Genomic DNA, 20,083 nt, shown 5'->3' on the forward strand with positions numbered 1-20,083 from the left:
TAACCTTAAGATTTGCAAGTTTTCCCAAAACCCAGAGATTCATTCTTGCACATTAATTCTTCATGAAAATCAAGCTTTCACTTGGGATTAGCAGTATTAACAGAACTGTATTTATAGATCAAAGCAGCTGCTAAAAGCTGAAAATATCCTCTGCTCAAGTGAAAAAATTTGATTCATATAAGGACAAAAGTGTCCAATTTCAAAGAGACAAAAGACCTTCCTTAATCAGATACACATATTAGAGTGATGCCTGCTGCATTTAATACTGGGGGAATCGTCCGGGAGACCACAAGGGAGTATAGCATGACATCAGTCTGAAAGATTCATTCACAGAATGACAACAAACATCTCTCGTCAGGCAGCGACACAGAAGGGCCGGCAGCTATTTAGCTTATATTTATACAGAAAAATAAATACCAGCAACGTGAGGAGTCTCGTTCAATGACAAACCAGCACTTAACAATATGGCACTCAAAAGTCTGAATTCATCTCTCCACAGGCACAAAGCAACAGAAACATTTCCTCTGTCTGGAATTTCAACACTTCATGTTTCCTAAAATAAATGATAACTCGGCGTGCTACATTAAAAAATGTCCTCGGCAAACGGAGACGTCTGGCCGTAGAGAATAGAGCCGTGAAGGGAGAAGCATGCGGGATAAAAAACAGCAAAATACAACTTGCATCAAAACAGATTCTCAGGGAAATAATATAAGATTTACACACACTGCTGTCAAATGAAAAGCGTCATTACTCCAGTTTCTTTTGTTTTGAGGAATCAGTAGCAAGTTAGCCAGTGTGCCGTCAACATCTTTATTGGATAAAACGAGATCTTCATCTGACAGCAGCGTTTCACTGTTTGTGCTACATTCACTGTACTGCAAGAGGATGGATCATCTATCAGTGCACTGGTACAAGACAGTACTGTATACTGACAACAACACCACAGCAATAACTACAGGACAGTCACTGATATTCAGGTAAACATGACAAAAACATTGTTCAAAGTCCATCCTAATTATAACTGTCCACACAGTCACTTCTTTTGTTGGTAAAACGGTCGCTTTTTGTCATCATGCTTCAGACGGGCACCACGAATCAACAGCATTTTTATCTGACATCAAAATTGGTCCTATTATTGGTCCATTGAAATGTTTGAAATTTCAAAACAAGATGATAAACAATAAAAAAAAAGAGCGTCTCAGACAAAGAGGACTGTCTGGGTGGCAGCTTTACATTCTTGGCAATAATAACAGCACCTCTTTTATGTTTTTAAAGAAAAAAAAAAAGTATTCAGCCATTCCAATTTGCAGCAAAGTGCGCTCAAATTATAAACTTCACTTTTACATTCCACCAAGAAAATACAATTTTGTGGATTTTTTTTTTAATATATATATTTATATATATATAGTAGGTTTTACAGTAAGACTCTTGGCCAACACAGAATCAAAATGCAGTATACATAGAAATCATACAAAGACATTCCATTCACATTGGTCGTCACATTCATGTGAGTTGGTGGAGTTGCTGTTGCGGCATGTGTCCACTGCGTGGCAGCATGTAGGTGTCCTGGCTTGTGTTCAGTTGCAATTTTTCTCATCAGTGTTGAGGGTTGTAAAACTGACATACTGAAGCTCGTTCTGTGTCTGGCTCCCGTCCGACAGCCGCTGATCTGATTTGGCCTGTTGCGCACCAACCGTATAGCAGGGACTCTAAAATAGAGAGAGCTGGAGACTGTCACCAGGCCTGTTCGTCAAAATCACACTTTAGTTCAAGCCTCCTGCAAGGATTGTGATATAATGACACCCAGTGATAAATGCACAAGGAATATGTCTACATGAAAACACATCTGAGTCAGTTGGTGTGCAGTAATCTGAATAAATTGGTTTGGGAATACAATTAATGTCAACTGAAATGATAAAGGACCTTGAGGTGGCGATCATTATCTTATGAGCCTGTGTTGAAATGCAGCTTTAAGACTTTTATTATTTCAGTTGATGCATATTCTTAAAAACATTTGTGCTTAATGAAATTGCCACAAACTAATTGCTCAACGTAACGCTGACTCCATGATGAATATTAATACAATACACACACACTATAGGCACACAACAAACGTCAATAGGAATAGTGTGAGAACAGGAGCAGCCAAAGCGAGCGTCTCTCTCTCACCTGGTTATAGGTGGACATCAAACACTCCTTCCTCCAGTGACTCTATATCCTCTTCAGCAATAACTGATGGAAAGAGAGAAGGCGAGGGTTTAGTAATGAGGAATTAGATTGGTCAATCAACTGCAAATGCAAAACACTGGCCCGACGCTTAATGAAAAATGCGCGGCCTTCGCCTGTTTACTGTGCCAATTCATTTGTGTGTTCTCGAGCCCGTTGATAAAGCAGGTTCACCGTGATATAAAACAAAGCCATGCAGGGCACCACTTTCGCTAATGTCTGATGAAAACACCGCATTTATGAGTCACTGGCCTCGCTGCGGTGGGCCAATCACATTTCCATTGCAAATGACAGAGAATATCTTCCAAATGTCAGCGCTCCGTATGCCCGGAGGAAGACAAAAGCACCCTTCTAAAAGTGGAGGTGTTGCAGTGGTGACATGAAGAGCTGGAAACAAGTTATAAAAGTTCCTCTAAGCTATACTTTTTCTGAGATGCATTCGACTGTGTTTTGGAAAAGAACATTTTTCTGCCAGTGTTTTGCACATTTTCAGGATTGTGAGGGTGTATTTCCATGAGTACGATAGGCTATTATATTGTGTATTTCTTAAGAAACTTAATGCTACATGTATGTCTAAAATATGATTAACAAAGAACTGCACTCACCTGTGTTCTGCAGGCTGGGTGGGGTGTTGGCAGGTGGAGGGAAGCTGTAGGATCGGGCCTGGAGAGCCGGCGGCGTCTCGTGGCTTATGCTCTTCGTCCTCTTCCGGCACTCGACTGCCAGGCGGCTTCGGCAGGCCTTGTGGCAGTTCACCCCGCAGGCTGCCGCCGGAGCGTTCATGTGGCGTGATAAGGACGGCGGCAAAGAGAGGTGGCGGGAGAGGAGGCGAGGTCGGTGGGGTCGGATGAGGGGGAGGGAGAGTCGCCGAGAGAGGAGGCGAGACGGGAAGAAGAAAGGGGAAGATGGTGGAGAGAGAGGGACAGGGTCAGACAGAGGGACGGGTGCAAACAGAAACATCGGGGCGAACGGAAGAGCCGGTGGTGACGGGGGAGAGCTTCTACTCGGCATGCAGACACACGAACACTCGCACACACCCACGCTGAGGCCAACTGTGCCTGACAACAACTCTGTCAACCGGGGAGAGTCTAAGAGGATAGGAGCGATGGGTCATTGAGCAAGGCATCATGAGAACATGTGAGTCAAAGAACCTCACATACACAGAGCCAAGATTTCCTTTCTCCTCGACACCCATGCAAAAGATTTTCCTCAAAGTTACTGTACTATGAGGAACATTTAACTGGTTAGGAAACAGTCTAATGATGCCTCTATATGACCTGTATAAGAAAACGAGACCATCAGCAAGAAGATTGGCTATTTCTATATAGTATTCTTAGTGCTTGTCTCAATGCTCTCCATGCATTTCAAGCAGGAGAAGCAATCACCCAGTACATGATGGGAGTGTTGCGGCGAGTCGGAGAGCGTCTGTAAAGCGTCTTAAATTAAAAAAATCTCAACTTTATGCAAATGCTCCCATCCAGCGCGGCGCTTCCAGCTCAACATTCAGCAGTGTCAGCGTCTATTTCTCGCTTAAAATGTTTTCAGAAGTAGATTTCGGTGAATTGTTTAGACGGAATAACAGAAAGTTTACGAGCAGGCCACCATGTTGTTTCCTGTTTGAAACGAGCAAGCAGAAAACCAGGGACCAATCAGATGCATTCCACTAGTTGGGTGGAACAGCGCGTTTCCTAGTGTCCTTGGCGGACCTGTTGGACATGTACCCTCAGACCCTGCTGCAGTAAAATGAGAGGTTTCTAAAAGGACTCTGGTGCACGGAAACACTACCTCTTTTGTCCACAGGGGGCGCCAAAATCGACACAAAAGTTCCTCATAGTAACTTTAAATTTAAGAAACGTTCAACAAAGGTGTTTCCCACTTCATTGCCACCTCTTGACAGTATGATAGTTAAAGAGACGACATTCCTTTTCTCCTTCAGCCAGGAGGTGTATTACCCTCTTCATTCACGATGAACCGCCAACCTTGAAATTCGGAGGTATAGAGGCAATTTAAACCCTCTCTATTCTTTTTATTTTTACTGTTCAGTGCACCTTGTTCTCTTGGTTTGTTGCTCTGACTTTGCTGTGTTATTATTACCTTTGCAGCCGCCTACTCAGTGGCCATATAACACACCCACCAGAGCTAGAATAAAGCCTAAAAATGTCCACAACAGTGAGGGGGTTTACGCTTACAGGAATAGTTTGACATTTTGGGAAATACACTTACTTGTTTTGTTAAGATCAATACCACTCTCATTTAAATATCATACTGTAGCTTAGCATAAAGATGTGCAACAGGCTCCGTACAGCAGTTTCATATTTAACAGACAACATATGAAAGTGGCATTGATTATCTCTCAGCAAGACGGCGAATATCCCAAAATATTGAGCTATAGACTTGCTGTGATATCAGAATATTGGCATCGTGACAGCACACCCTCATATCTAAATATCTACCGCCGCAAAAAACTCACATCCAACTACACACACACAAATTCAGAGGTCTCAACACACTCCAGCACTGCGAAGGGTGATTCATTTCAATTATGTGCCTGCCGCTCTCTCTGCCTCCCTGAGTACGGGCTAACAATGGTAATGGGGATGAATGGCTAGGGGGCTCTCTCATTGACTTCCTGTGGTCTCATTAATGCACTGGAACAAGCCAGAACACTCCCAGTCAGACTCGGAGACATGCACTCCTCCTGAGAAGGAGAGGAGATGGGAGAGTGTAGTGTTTTGGGGGTGTTGGTGTGTGTGTGTGTGTTTGCTCTCTTTTCACCTCCCTGCTACTATTTTTTCTTTTCGTCTCAACAGCAGCAATTCTGTCAGCATGTCTGTCTTTTACTAACTGCGTTCCTAGCACCAGAAAAGCTCAAATTTAAAGATTGGAAAAAAAACAACAACACTTGATTTAGGTAGAACATGCCTTGGTAATTAAGAAATTAGGCAGTTATAGAATAAAAATCTCTTTTTTTCTCTCCTTAAACACAAAGCGCTGGGTGAACACTGTTAGTGACGGACCACAAGGCTCAAAGGCCTCAAGGGGCATTAATTACTCCAGTTGCTATGCAACTCATATGTTTGATGGTAACTTGCAAGCTCTTTAATAAGCGTTAGAAACCCTGAGATGAACCTGATTGCATGGAGAAGCACTTAAAGGGATAGTTCAGGTGTTTTGAAGTGTGGTTGTATGAGGTATTTATCCATATCGGTGTATAACCTACAGTATAGATGGCGGTCAGCACGTACCCTACTGCTGTGGACGGGGCAGCAGGAAAATATATTTTAGACATCTAAAAAAATCGATATCAGTTTAAATGTACGGAATATTTAGAATATTTTCACCGCTTTAATTTGCCGTCAGACAGCTCTTTCTGACGGGGAACTGAAGCCGCGATCTACGCTCTCTTCAAAGCCACCAGACTACATTGACAAAAACAGTAATTTTACCTCACAGAACACAGGGGTTGCTGGTCTTCCGCTGTGTTGGTCGGTTAGTTTGTTTGTGTTATTGTGTGACTTTGGTGAATCCGAAGTAACCCTTTAAAACACCAAAGTTACACAATAACACAAACAAACTTGAGGCAGCGGCAGACCAGCACCTCCCGTGTTGCTGCAATTGCTGTTTTTGTCAACGGAGTCTGGTGGCTTTGAAGAGAGAGTAGATAACGGCTTCAGTTCTCCATCGGAAAGGGCTGTTTGACAGCAAAGTAAAGCAGTGGCTAAAAGATGTTTTACTGCAAGCAAATAACTGAACAAAGGGAGCAGGGACACAAACAGATGGACATCTTTAAACAGCAATTGAAACTAATTTGTTGAACAATTGACACCGCAATGAAATCCTGCCTTTAAAATATCTGCTCCACTCTAACTTCTCCCATTCATAAATCAGCTCACTGTAATCAATCACTCCAGCAGATGGAAACTTGCAGTATTTGCATTTTAGATTTGGCATCATTTCCTAAGTTCTTCGCTTGACATCTGGGTGGAAACATATGCAGTGTACGTTATTTAGTGCACTGAATGTCTGCAGATTATCACTACTTAATCTTTAGCATCACATCCATAGAGGGAAAAGAAGCAATCTGTTTGAGTGTGTGTGTTTTTGAAGCTAATGAGGATGAGGAGAGAACGGAGGGTGTTGGAGGTTGCCTGTGTGTATGTGCATTTGTGAAATGAACCAGCTTCTTTAAACACGGGCCTACTGGGAGCCTTTGAAGGGCAAATAATAGTGCATTGTGTGCAGTGTGGTCTCAGCTGATGGAGTTTATCAGGCTGTTAGTGAACAGAGCTTTATGTGTGGACATACATTTAAAGAGTGCAATTTATTTGCCGTGGTTTCTGTGTTGATGACATTTACTCAGCACTATCACTTTATCGACAGAGGATGTGTGTGTGTGTGATGGCCGGGGATCGATGGCATCAAAAAGAATCACTAATTCTTTGAAGGCTTCATCCTTCTGGGTGGAACACACACACATCCGTGACTATAGAGTCAGATATACTGTACATGCAGTGCTCTCTTACCTTTACACTTGTAGCCTTGCTTGTAGAAGCCCCATATCTGTAAAAAGACACAGGGGAATAAAAGGGCAGTGGGGTTGGGTGTTAATTAGGATGTATTTTCATCTCCATCAGGGTGATGCAGCAATTACAGAGAGATCTGAGCTGACAAGGTGTTGAAGGTCCACCGTCGTAGGAGTTCAAATGCTCTCCTTTTCAATTTCTACCACAATAATTACATTTTTAGCAAATGCACTTCCAAAAATATAGTATACTTTGGAAATTATATTAAGAAATATAACTAAGAAATATGAATTAAATACAAATAACAAAGCTTTTCGATCATATGATCTTGGTAACACGTAATTAGGTGATAATTAGCAAGTAACCTATTTAAAATTTCTTTGGAATTACTGATAAATTACCCCAATATTTACCTCAAAATTTATCGAAAATGACTTTGTTTAAATGCTGCTGTCTTCTTAATCTCAATGAGTACTACCTGGTTAAATAAAGGTTAAATACATAAAATAAATATCCTTTAATTAGTTGTGTAACCGGTAAAAGTGGCCCAATGTTATAGGTTTATTAATGCAAAACATTTAACAGATTTCCCGCTGTGTACCTGAGTTTCATAACCTCTGGTTTTGTGGACGTATAGAACACGTGAGGGAGTGCGTGCTTGTGTGCATAACAGGTGACACTATGTAGACGAGCGCCTGAGCCTCTCTGTCATTAGTTGAATTCTTTCATGACACATGATGATAATGTGAAGGTGGCCCAGTGTTATAGGTTTATTAAATGCAAGCACGTGTATGTGTGCATGCTCGCTTGTGTGCATAAGTGAAAGTATGTATACGCCTCTCTGTCATAGTTTTGTTCTTTCATGAAACATGATCATGTTAATTATACACTTAATAACGGCTATGCGAGGTGAAAAAATGTTAATTGCCCGTCTGTTCCTAATGCTCTGGTGCCGAACCCTGTCTCTTTACAATGTACATGCTGTGCATATGCTTTTTTGTTTGAATGCACCACCAAGTCTCTAAGCCGTGAAGTGTATTAATGGAAACCAATAACTGCCCTAAGGGAAGGAAATGTGTCTAAAAGCGTGTGCTTTGGGGAAGTGGTTGGCAGTAAAGAGAAAGTATATACAGTCAGCAGTTAATGATCTAAAACATGTTAAAACACCCGTATAGTTCACATCTTGATATACCCCATTGATGCTGAGGCACCGAGCGAAGGTTGAAAAAAAAAGCAGATGAAGACAGAGGGCACAATGGAACAGAGAGAGAGAGAGAGACGGAGGTAAAGAAAGAGAGGAGGTTGGCGGGACAGAGGGGGCGGAGGGGGAACGAGATCAAGCGGGACACAGGGAGCGCTCAGACGGTGGGGGGAACAATGACATGAAAGAGCCGAGCTGGAGATCACACACTGCCCTGGCACATCTGAGGAGGCACAAAATATCCTGACCTCTTCTCAACACACACATGCGTGCATCCAAACGCACACACACTCGTCGATACACACATACATACACACAAACAGCGCGGCGGGAAACCACGAGCGCAGCCAGAGGCTCTACAACAAAGAGAAGTCAGTTACGAGCTGAACATCTAAACACAACCATCATCACAGATCTACCTACACTGGCTGACCTTTTCTCCGTCTGTGGACTGAAAAACACAATGCGCTCCAAACAAGAGCTGGAAAACACACCGACTGCTGCGTTTCTTTTGACGATTTACTGTTCGCTTTTAGGAAAATGTACTTCCAGTTTGCTGCTTTTCACTGGCAGCAGATACACATTTAATATTAAAAATGCACTCTGAGAGATATTTATGTTTATGTTTTTGGCATTCAAATGAGGGAAACAGTTTTTTTTCTCTGAAGTAAATAACTTATGTGTTGCTGTTAGAGCTACAAAAAGTCAAGTGCCTTCTATCTTCTCATACCAGACTTTAAGAGTGCCAACAATCACACGTCCTTCTGTTCCTGCTTTCCTGAATTCTTTGAAAGCGAGAGCAGGCCAATAAACACACGCACACACAGAGAGGAGAGTGTCCACTTGACATTTGCTCAATTCACGTTAACATTTCTGGCATTCAGCTAAGATCCTTTGTATAGTGATTTAAAATGTGTGAATAGGTAGTGACTGGTAGCTTCCATTCTACAGGAGATATAACATTATCTAGATGGGCTTGAGTGCATTTCTTGCTCTACATCTTTCTGTCTTTTTTTTGGCATTTTTGGTTGATTAAATTACCTGTTTTTATCCCAATCAGAAGTCTGTTCATCTTGTACTTTATAACACAATAGCTAACCACATTGTGCATTCATAAAACGCTTTCGTTCAGGCCTGTTGGTGTAATGAATTTATAAAGTAAATGCTATTTATCTATTCATCTGTTACATATGAAGCTACAGCTTAGCTTAGACTAATTCCATGGCTGATGCTGTCTAAAAGCCCTGACACACCAAGCCAACGGTCGGCCGTCGGACAGTTTGGAGCCGTCTGTGAGCGTCTGTCAGCCTAGTTTTTTGCGGTGTGTCATGCACCGTCAGCTCTAGCCTGCCCTCGTCAGAGTTTCTTCGGCCATTTCAGCATATTGAATCGGCAGCAGAGTTTTGACTCTTTACTTTTATACTCTTTGCCCCCGGTAAAACCACAAGTTCTCGTCAATTCCTTTTTTTGTAAAATATATAATGTGTTAATTAGCTTTAGAGGTGCAAGTAGTAGACCCTATTTACTTCAAATCCCTCCTTCACACACTGCATGCATGGCACAAACAGGACTGAACAGATCCAGTGTGGAAACTGAGGACTTAGTGTGCATGTTTCTAACAAATAGACGCTGTCATCATCTATAGGTAATGATCAACCTGACAAGCTGTCTAAGTTCTTCACAGCTCTCATACAGTTTGTGTTTTCAACTGGTTTGCACATCAAAGGATGTGTTGAGCTGAAGTTACAGGAAGTGGAGACAGATTTGTTTATGGCACAACCCTCTCCCAGTCTGGAACCCAGCAGGATAAGGTCACTGGAACAGGTTCATGAAAGGTTTGTTTTTACAAGTGCTGGTTTGCAGTACGAAGCTAAATGCACCAAATATACATAAAAGGAAGCTTTTAAATGAATCAGTAGGTGTGATCACATAAAAGAACAATAAATGTCGCTGGTTTTATTGCTTTATTATAGGTCGCCTAGATTTCTCAGTGAGATAATTTTCAAATACTAAATACATTTCAGTCAGGTTGAAGAGATTTTGATTCTTATTCTGATTCCTTCAAACGTTTAACTTCACAGTTTGTTGGTCTTATTTCTCTGGCAACCCCTTCTCTCCACATTAAAGAGGGATGGATTAAGAGTACTGGTGAGGGAGTTTTGGATGAGTAATGTGTGAAAGGTTTAGAAAGGATCAAAGCATGTTCTATCAGTGCTTAACTTCAACTCATTCGGTTTAAAGTCATCCATCGGCTGCACTTTTCCAAGATCAAACTGAACAGAATCTTTCTTTCTGTCCCTGCTGATGGGACCCTGTAGGTAATTTATTCTGGCTTTACCACAAGCTCAAGAGTTTTTCGGATGACATTTTTCATTTGTACAGCGATGTATACAGTAGACAGCTAATCCCTAATGGGTTGCTCCAACTACTCTTTGACTCTTCCCCAGCAGCATTACAACAAGCCCTCATGTCTGCTGTATACTAAAAAGGGTTATCCTGAAAGAGTAGGAATCAGTTTCCCCTCCTTGCTTTAAAAAATGGATAAATGACATGGTTTCTTGGTTATACCTTGAAGAATTTTGGTATACCCTCACTCTGTTTAATGCCCATCAAGTTTCTTAAGATCCGGGGACCCTTTATTGAACATATTAGTAGGACTTTATGGTGTTGCATTGTGTTTGGATCTGCCAGGATTGCAGTTTTCTAGCCTTCGTCTTGGGCCTTCCTCGACATCACTAGGTTTTGGACTCTATTTCTGATCCTCAATCCACTTGTGGACATTTTTGTCAGAGTGTGAGCTAGCAGCTTGTTTGTTTGTATATCTTATTTTTTTCTTTTTTGTGTTGTAAAAAAGTAAGAATTTCATAAATAAGACATCCTTTTTAAAAAGTGCTCTGAGCCTCCAGCTAAAAACTTGCTGTACTCTCCCGAGATGCAAAAAAACAAAACCTTCCACTCTGTGATGTGTCTTCTCGCTTTGTGCATTTAGCAAAACGCATCTGTGTGTAATTAATTAGGATGTAAGGCCAAGAGGGGGCTTCAGGCGGAACAGCATAAGATTAGGAGAGATTCATGTGAGACACTGGAGGTGAGTGAACTCTGCAGTGTTTACAGGAGGACCGGCTTGGCTTTTTCTTTTTTTTCAGACAAGTGCTGAAAAATGAGCTGCGACAAAAATATTGTTTTTGCACCGGAGCCAAGAGGAAAGCACAACACAGGCACAAGAGGAAGTGGCTAGTGTATCTACCTCTGCCACACACACATATTCAAAGGAAGAAGCGCGCTGCCAGAGTCCTTATCTTTCCCCTCATGATGGTTTGAAAATGCTCGAGCTTCCCCTGGAGAATGTGTGTGTGTGTGTGTAAATGTGCGCTCCTCTGAGTGATAATGAAAGTCTGTACATTTAATCTATGGCATGCTTGAGCATTCTCTCTCCAGCTTCTCTATATGCAGTATACGCAAATGAACGGGATGTCATGTCAGTGTCTGCAGTTCAATACGAGGGCCCTATTCCTGTTCTCATTACCGCTGAGCGCTGACTCACTGTCTGTGTCCAAACAACAGAGAGCTCCTTGGGGGACTTTGGGGAATGTTAAGGGCCAGAGGACACGTACGCACACACACAGATGTAACACTGCCACGGAGGAGGGTTATCATCTCGCCCAATTACCTTCCTCCCATATTTCCCAGAATGCAACTTCAGCAGCGCGCTGCCGTAACTCAAAGTAATTGGCATTGCCCTGACCTGACAGGAGGGGCCTCTGAGAGATGGAGCTATCACGCGCCGCCGGTGACTGCCGAGACAAATAATGCAGTGCTACGAGGGGTGAGCACCTCCGACCTTTGACCTCTTTTTAAAAACTACGACACGTGTTGTTGATTGGGTCAGTGAAGAAATCGATGCATTTGAAAACTAAAACAAAAAAAGATCAATATCTGTTGAAGGGTTTTAAATCATACAGTATTGAAATGATTCAAAGTATTGTACATGTGTAATTTTTTCGTATTGACTGCGGTTATAAGTGAAGTAATACACAAGCTCAAAACATGATGAGTAGTAGGTGTTTACTCACAAAGCCGGCGCAGTGCTCGCAGAACGTGGGCTTGACGTAGGTGGCCTCAGTAAACGTGTGGATGAAACCCATCTTGCAGTTAAGCAGAGAGCTGGCTTTCATGAAGTAGTCTATCATCTCCTCTCTGCTGATCTTCCCGTCTCTGTGAGAGAGAGAGAGAGAAACAAAGAGAGGGTGAGGTTGTGGTAAAACTGCGTGGATTTTCACAAAAGTGAATACATCAGCGAAAATGCTCACTGGTTCTTGTCCAGTTCTCCAAACTTGCTGAGGTATGGGAAGTTGTTCCTGATGGCTTCAAACTCATCCTGGGAGATGTGGCCGTCGCCGTCCGAGTCGAAGTTCTTGAAGACGGACTGTGAACGTGAGGGTTGCTGAACGTTAGTTTCAGTGTGGATTCTGAGTCACAGACATGAAACTAGACAAGTAAGGTATTTGTTTTTCTTGTCGGTGCTTGATTTTTTCCAAAACAGACAATCTGTCATGGCATTGAGGAAGTAGATTCTGACTTTACGTTGAGATTTTATGTGTGTGATTTTGAGAACTTGAATCAAATAAGAAGCAATACGTTTCACTATTAAACTTTAAATTAAGCTCTGAAGGCCTAAAGGGCCCTAATGATTCCCCAATGTTAATCACAATATGAATCAATAAGGGCGGTCAATCAATTCAAATATTAAATCGCGATTAATCGCACGATTGTCCATAGTTAATTGCGATTAATTGCAAATTTTGTATCAGTTCAAAATGTACCTTAAAGGGAGATTTGTCGAGTATTAATACTCTTATCAACATGGCATGTAGTTACTCACGATTTTTAAATTGTTAGAAAAGGATTGTGTTAATTGTTCTTCCAAAAGTTCCAAAGTTTCACTTTAAGGCTATCTGCTTGAATTGCTCTATATCATTTTGAAACTTATACAAAAAATGAATGCTTCTGCTGTTGTCAGATACAAAAGATACACATTTGAAAGTATAAGGGGCCTCCCCAGTAGCTGAATGGTTCATACCATATACTGTAACCACGACATCTGCAGTTGCATCTCTCTCTGCTCATTTCATTTCTGCCTCTTTACTATCAACTGTCCAAGAAAACCCTAAAAAAGAATCCCAATAGCAGCCGTGCATTATAGAAATGGACCCATTAGTTTTAAGATTATTCTCAACCCACAGGGAAATATATAAACTCTCAATTCCAGGCAAAATACCCCATAAAATATCACCAAGTTGCAGAATTTCCAGATGACCCTCCCAGCCTTGGTAATTATTGTAAAAGATTACTATCCATTTGGCCAAAGAGCCAAGAGCACTTGGCAGTTATCATGTCAAGATGGTGGTGGAGTGGATAACAACAGTGTCCTTCAGGGTCCAGTCTGAGAGAAGGGGGATGTGAGACACTCACCTCCACCATCTTCTCTATGTGTTTCTTGATGATCGTCGGGTCGGCGCTGGGCTTCACCGACACAGCCCAGTCATCGATCATGGTGGGCTTGGGGTCAGGCGCGGGGGCGGGGCTGGAGTTCTGCTACAACCAATGAGAAACCAGAGGCAGAAGCTGTCATCTTACAAAGAAACGACAGCTGCTGTACAGAGCAGTAGTCAAGGGTTACTAGAGAGGATCAAAATGTCACGAGGGAAGGGAAAGAAAAACAGTTCTAATATCTAATATATTTGTGGATCATCCATCATTTCAAGACAGGAGCATAGGGGGGTATATCACTGTCAGGCCAGTACGAGACCCATCAGTGTGCTGCTCACCGCTGCTGGCTTGCGAGGTTCTCTCTGCAGAGACATCTGGTAGATCTCCTCCTCCATGTGGTACTGGTCCAGAGACACCTGCACAGAATAGGACATGGGAGACCAGTGTGACATTCCTGCACAGAGTCCAGGCAAAAGCAGCATTTTAGAGGCGTAGTGTGACTGTTTCCACACCTCGTTCTTTATTTTCTAGGTGCCCTCTCACACACTAACCTGTCCTTTGTAGGACATGTTAAGTACAGACATCTTTTACTTTAAAACAGCCGCTATGGCAACAGATGCGAGGGCAGCATCTATTCTTTCCTCCAGCTAACATGTTGCAGCCAACTGATGCATGTGATCATCCACTGGATCCATTGTTCCTCCGATTCTTTTTCTTTTCTCTCACTATAATTGTGTTTTTATGGATTTTATTGAGTTGAAGTGGAAGAAAAAAAATATCTTTTCTTCTTGTTTGGCCTTCTGATTTAGCGGAGCTTACAGAGAGGTTAACTGTGACTTGTTCAACACATCTGAGATGATGTAATTTATTTGAAAAGGCTGATGAATACGACTCAAAAAGGAGCAAAGTAGTATTTTAAACTTGTGTGGTTTGCAGGCATGCATGTGTGGAGTTTATTTTGAAGGATTTATTGACTTTCTTTCCACCTCCTCGCTCTCCTCACCTCGGATTCGAGATAGATCAACTCCAATAAGCACATGGCATAAGATAATTGGGTATTGACTCTGTCCAGCAAACTTCCCCGGTGCCCCTCAGCTGCAAAACCTGTCAAGTTGTTTTCTTTCAAAAAAAGGGGAGCCAGCTGCAATCTCACACGAACACCTGCAGCCGGATCGAGTGATTAGTCTCTCGGGATTGTTGTTTAAATACAGAAAGCTTCTCAAATTCAGGAAACTCTTATCTGCATCTGCCAAAAATATACTCACACACACTCAGGGGGGGTTAGTGTGAAGTGTGAAAACACCGCCCCGGCTTCCATGCTGAAGTGCAGGCAGCAACAAACCTGAGATCAGTCTCGCTCAGTGTTCCCAGTTTGAGAGCTCTCACTAAACATAAATTGTAGCTGCACTAAACTGTTTGCTCATAACATGGATAACTCTCACTCCGAATATGAAAAGGGTTCAAGTTATGCCTTTTCCCCACATCGTTTCACATGTATTGCATAGGGCAACAATGGATTTTGGGCGGATTATTTCCTTGTGGAGGCCTCCGTTTCTTCTTGTTGGTGTTTGGTGATTGATAGAAGTGTAATATAAGGCCTTACATGGGAGAAAAAGGACCCCCTCATAATCAAAACACCAATTAAGCATAATGTTTACTACCATTTGTACTCTTATATGACATTGTATTCTAAAACTTTTCAACCTAAATTCCAAACCAAACTTCAGACCAGTTTGATAGTGATAAAGAGATATATATTTCAATTTGAATCATGTTAACACAACTTTTTTTGCCCTGATATTCCGGGTAGTTTGTAATCAGATGTCGCTTTGGCTTGGCTGGATTCATATGGCTCCGTTCGCTAGCACCTGAAGACACATGACGAATTTTGGTCTACCGTCGCTGTTCTCAATAAAACCAAACTCAATATAACTGTCATCATATTTATCTCAATTTAGCTAGTTTAGCGTCACTTGACGATGTGGAATGACTCAGATATTTTTCCATAGCTGACTAATAAGCTAAGCAGCAGCAGCAGGAACGGTTCGTTGCACCCTGAGTGAAGTGACTGTGAAACATCTGTCATGAATCAATCATATCAGAGTTTCTATTGGCCCAAAGCTAACGTGGGTGGGAGTAATTGGATACAATTTGCTTGTTTTATTGGCGCAAATGGTCCCCACCTGTAGATATGTACTTTTTAATGATACACCACACTTTTATAACTTATAGCAAATTAATTCGTGGACCCCCTGGCAGAGTACCACGGACCCATGGGGGTCCCCGCACCCCACTTTGAGAAGCATAAGGAGAGGGAGAAGAATAGTCTGTGGAAGAGGTTGCAAAATGACTGTCGCTGAATGTTTCACTTTTACAATTTAATAGTACTGTGATGACGCAATCTAGTAATGTGATCTCTTATCATAAAAGGCTTTCCTGCAAAAGTGCTGAGATATAAAAAGGAGATACTGACACTGAGGTTCTCTTTTAGGTCATTTCAAAGCCAAAGCGCTTCGACAGCAAAAGCCCTTTAGTCTTAAATCAGGATACAGACACGAGGTTTCAGCACAGGTTAACAATTTAAAGTTCAGTGAAGTTCAATAAAGACGAGTCTTTGTCCTGGATAAAAGCATAACTCTAAAAAATGAATTTGGCTACCAGATAACAGGTAAAGAAATTTCAAATAGGTTTCTTGCTAATTATCACCTAATTACCAGGGAATTTGCGGACCTGTAAAATGAAGTGTTACCAAGCTTTACTTACTTACATATAATCTCTGGCCTTTGTCTGCAGACAGACTTTGTCCCAGCTGGCTACAGTCTGTCTGACCACGAGCCAATCAAATCACAGCAGAGCAAATTCTATGTATCAAACAGACAGCCTGGTACGCAGGCTGGACACAAAGTGTTTCATCCTTCTCAAAGTTTCTCCTCCTACTTCACTGCTGTCTGAGTGGTTACCGAATGCTTTCAAATTATGCACTTCATGATGACTAACAAACTCACTGCACCTGATTCGGGACCTGCGTTTACCCCGGTACAAGCTGTTCTTCGCAGGTACATTTTTAAACACGCTGTACATACACACTATGTCCACACTTTGCACTCACCGTGAGCAGGTTGAGCAGGTCTGTGTTGGCATCCACGTGAGGCGGCGTGGTCTGGATGAGCGCCAGCTCTTGCAGGATGGCGTACAGCTGTTGAGCCTTAGCCAGGTTGACCCGTGTTTTCTCTTTGTCAGCCCAGTCTGGCAGCGCCACGTGCACGGCTATCAGGTCCTTCAGGTGCACGCCGAGGATGGGGAATCGGAAGCCCGAGCACTCGGAGAAGCGCTTGCGGTATTGACTGTAGTTCCCGCATGACGTCACCAGTTCAATAAGGTTGTTGAAAACCTGCAGGTTGAGTGAATGCATGGGGATTTAAGGATGGACAACATGGAAGGGGATGAGATGAGAGTTGGCAGCAAACAGAAAGTCTCAAGAGGGATTTGTTTAGAAGAATCAAAAACATTCTGGAAAACTTTGCTCCAGATGGACTTACATAACTGACGAGACTGTTACTCCCCCAACAACATTCAACTTTCCAGTTACGTGGCTCAAATTCTTAGTTCTAAAAAGCCACTGTGTAGGAGTAGTGGGCACAGATAAGGAGCTTGGCAGCTCACACAGACGAGATGTGGATTACTGAATCAAGATTTAATATCACTCGCTCGCTAAGTGCATCGACATGCAGCGCACATTGAATTCGTCTGGTGGCGTTTTGGCTGTGGATGCCAGAAAAAGAGATCAGTGATGGCTTGGAGGGTGGTAGCAGCTACTGCACCTTGTTGGTCTCCGCGCTGATGTGGGTCTGCGTGTCTTTGAGGCGAGAGATGGAGCTGTTGCTGAGGCCGCCCACCACGGCCATCAGCGTGTTGAAGTTCTGCAACTGCAGCAGCTTCTGTCGACGAGAAGGAGGACATATTAGGAGCGAGGGGTGACAGAGGAGGGAATGAATGTGTGAGCGAAAGAGAGAAGGTGGAACAGGTTAAAAAAAGATGCAGGGGAGAAAACTAGCCCACATGCACACCCACACATAACCTAATCTGAGTATTCCAAGATATTACTGACTGCTCTAACCTGTCTGTGTCTAACTTAAGCTAACACTTTGTGAATGGCACTCCGCAGGGCTCCCCGCTGCCCTTCAGCCTGCGTGGCATCTACACAGAAAATCAATGGGGTCACAGCTGTGTGGGAGGACTGCCAGAGGGGATCATTTGATTCAGCTCAAACACCCTTTGGAATCAATTGGCAAAGCAGTGTGGAAGGCAGCCCAGCATTCGTTTCGGGCTAAACTGCACGTGCGCGTGACCGCCGGCGAGGCCTGAGAAAGGTTTCATTGTCAACATGAGAAGTGTTGCATTGTCAACATGCCAGGGCTTTTTCCACTGGGTGTAGAATAAATGCTGTGTGTGTGATAGCGCCGGGAGACGGATTCATCCTCTTGTCAACCAATTATCACACAGCCGATTGGTGATGTGGCTGTTTATCAAAGCCAGAAGGCACCGACGCGTACACAAACAACATATTGTGAAATGAATTGGAATGGAGATTTTCAATGAGTAAGAAAGGGGTTTTTTTGCATTTTAAATTATAACGCAAGTCAAGAGAGACTAATGAGGAGGAGTCAGTCGTGAGCTGAAATGGGACACAACCAGCGCACCCTGAGGGAAGCTCTGGGAAATGTCAAGTATGTCGAGGCTACCTTCTGTGCCGCTTCTGAATACATTTGAAATCAGCTTGAGCATAATTTCCGTCCCTGCGTGTGCTCGCACTGGGCGACATGTCTGAATACCAAAGTTTGAGGCATTTCAAATTGGCGACGGGCATTTCCAGCTGGGATGGTCGGCCTCTGACGAATCTGCCCAAATGTTCACCCGTTCTGTATGAATGGCAGAAACCCAAATGACCTCTGGGCACTACATTCAAAGTGAGAAACACTGGTTATCTTTGTGTAGACACATTACCCACTGTTTAAGCTGCCAGTAGAATAATGTGAAAAGTTATGAATATGGACATGTGGTGTATGGACAGACAATGCCTTCTTGTAACAAGCACTAGCAGTTAGAAATGTGAGGCTGTCCCATAAAGATAGACGACATGACAGCTCCCTAAAGGTGAAACCAAAACTTCTCCATCGCCCCCTGGTGGCTGGCTGCAGTATAGGTCATAAATCCCGCCTCCTCCATGTTACCAGATGGGACATGAGCCAAACTAAAAAGTCAAATTGCATGTCAAATACATTTTAGGTCATTTTAGGTAGTTCTCATCACACTGATGTATGGTCAAGTGTTACTCGGCTCGCAATTTTTTGGACGGGTGACCTCGATATCACTACTGCGCAGACTCTGGCTCCAAATGAAGTCAAAATCTCGCAGATGGCAGCTCCCATCTGGGATATTTTGGCATTTTAACAAGCTGATGTTTAGCAGATATAATATTTATCATGTTCATTATCTTACTTTAGCTTGTTTGCATGCTGACATATGCTAATAAGCATTAACGTTAGGGACAGGCAATGTTGAGAAACTAGCAAACTAGCAGCTAGATATTAAAAGTATCCAACCGAAAAACCCAGCCCTGTGTTGCCAACTCTTTTCCAATGAAAGTAGCTAACAGCACTAGCTCCGAAAGTCGCTAAATCTCTTTTTTTTAACCTTTATTTAACCAGGCAAGTCAAATAAGATCAAATTCTTATTTACAATGGCAGCCTGACTAGCGAGAAAGTCGCAATCCGTTCAGGCCTCCCTCCAAAGCCACTCCCCCAAAAGTAAACAATGAACATTGTTAGTACTCACAGCTGTCAATCTAGCAGCTTCTGGAAGACTCCTGTGACGCACAACAAGCTTATTACAGTCCTGCGACACCCACATATACAGGATTTCTTTCTATTTTATTCCCGAGCATTTGATTTATTGCTTGCTGTCGGGATGTAATGACAATTTTAACAAATATAACAAACAAACATTTTTTGAAGAAGATTACCAACCCTATCTTTAAACTACTTAAAATAATCTGAAAGAGTGGTGATATTTGGAAAAGGAAAATATATATATATATAAAAAAGGAGATTGGGAGGAGGGAGACTATAGAGCAGGTAACTCTTTCTGCAGCTGATCTGTCATTCATCCCCCACACATCCAGGCTGCTCACAATCAGCATCTGTCTTCATCACTACGCTGTCAAAGCTTCACGAAAACACTGGAAAAAGTCCAAGTGTTCAATATCAAGGAGAGCGAGACAAGAGCTGTGCTGACGTGTTGGAGTGCTGGTGTATAAAGACAGACGGTGGTATTAAAACCTACTGAGACCCCGCTAAATAAATGATGAGAGACACAAGTTTGCTTTACAGCTGAAGAGGATGGATGGAAAACGGGTATCAATGCAGGAGTAGACTATAGCAATGAGTAACGAGGATGCATTCACAAAAGCGCTGCAGGCTATTATGGATTAAAATTATTTTTCTGCATTTTCTATTGACGACTGAAGCTCCCTCGCACAGCGGAGATGAGTGAATTGTCACATAGAGGGAGAACCAAGCCCATCTGGCAGACCAAATGATAACATCAAACTGAAATGATATCAATTACGCTGAAGCCCAGGACG

The 20,083-nt window shown here is 42.6% G+C and overlaps 1 protein-coding gene across 6 annotated transcripts in view; it reads right to left on the reverse strand.

Moving 5' to 3' along the window:
• Positions 1 to 220: 220 nt before the first annotated feature.
• LOC119481554 (RAS guanyl-releasing protein 2-like) overlaps positions 221 to 20,083 on the reverse strand; it is a 40,460-nt gene continuing 20,597 nt past the window's right edge. For 2 of the 6 annotated variants that reach the window (XM_037758638.1, XM_037758644.1), the window contains 10 exons: positions 17,262 to 17,378; positions 16,550 to 16,831; positions 13,779 to 13,856; positions 13,423 to 13,545; positions 12,261 to 12,376; positions 12,024 to 12,165; positions 6,750 to 6,786; positions 2,832 to 2,990; positions 2,170 to 2,232; positions 221 to 1,709 (listed from right to left, as the gene is read on the reverse strand). In XM_037758638.1, the coding sequence (XP_037614566.1) occupies positions 2,174 to 2,232; positions 2,832 to 2,990; positions 6,750 to 6,786; positions 12,024 to 12,165; positions 12,261 to 12,376; positions 13,423 to 13,545; positions 13,779 to 13,856; positions 16,550 to 16,831; positions 17,262 to 17,378 (1,113 nt within the window). In that variant the 3' untranslated portion in view covers positions 221 to 1,709; positions 2,170 to 2,173. Of the gene's footprint in view, positions 1,778 to 2,169; positions 2,233 to 2,831; positions 2,991 to 6,749; positions 6,787 to 12,023; positions 12,166 to 12,260; positions 12,377 to 13,422; positions 13,546 to 13,778; positions 13,857 to 16,549; positions 16,832 to 17,261; positions 17,379 to 20,083 lie in introns of all 6 variants that reach the window. The other 4 variants (XM_037758643.1, XM_037758642.1, XM_037758639.1 and 1 more) reach the window with 4 other exon arrangements.

This window comes from Sebastes umbrosus, chromosome 22 (assembly GCF_015220745.1).
Source record: "Sebastes umbrosus isolate fSebUmb1 chromosome 22, fSebUmb1.pri, whole genome shotgun sequence".
Classification (NCBI taxonomy): domain Eukaryota; kingdom Metazoa; phylum Chordata; class Actinopteri; order Perciformes; family Sebastidae; genus Sebastes; species Sebastes umbrosus.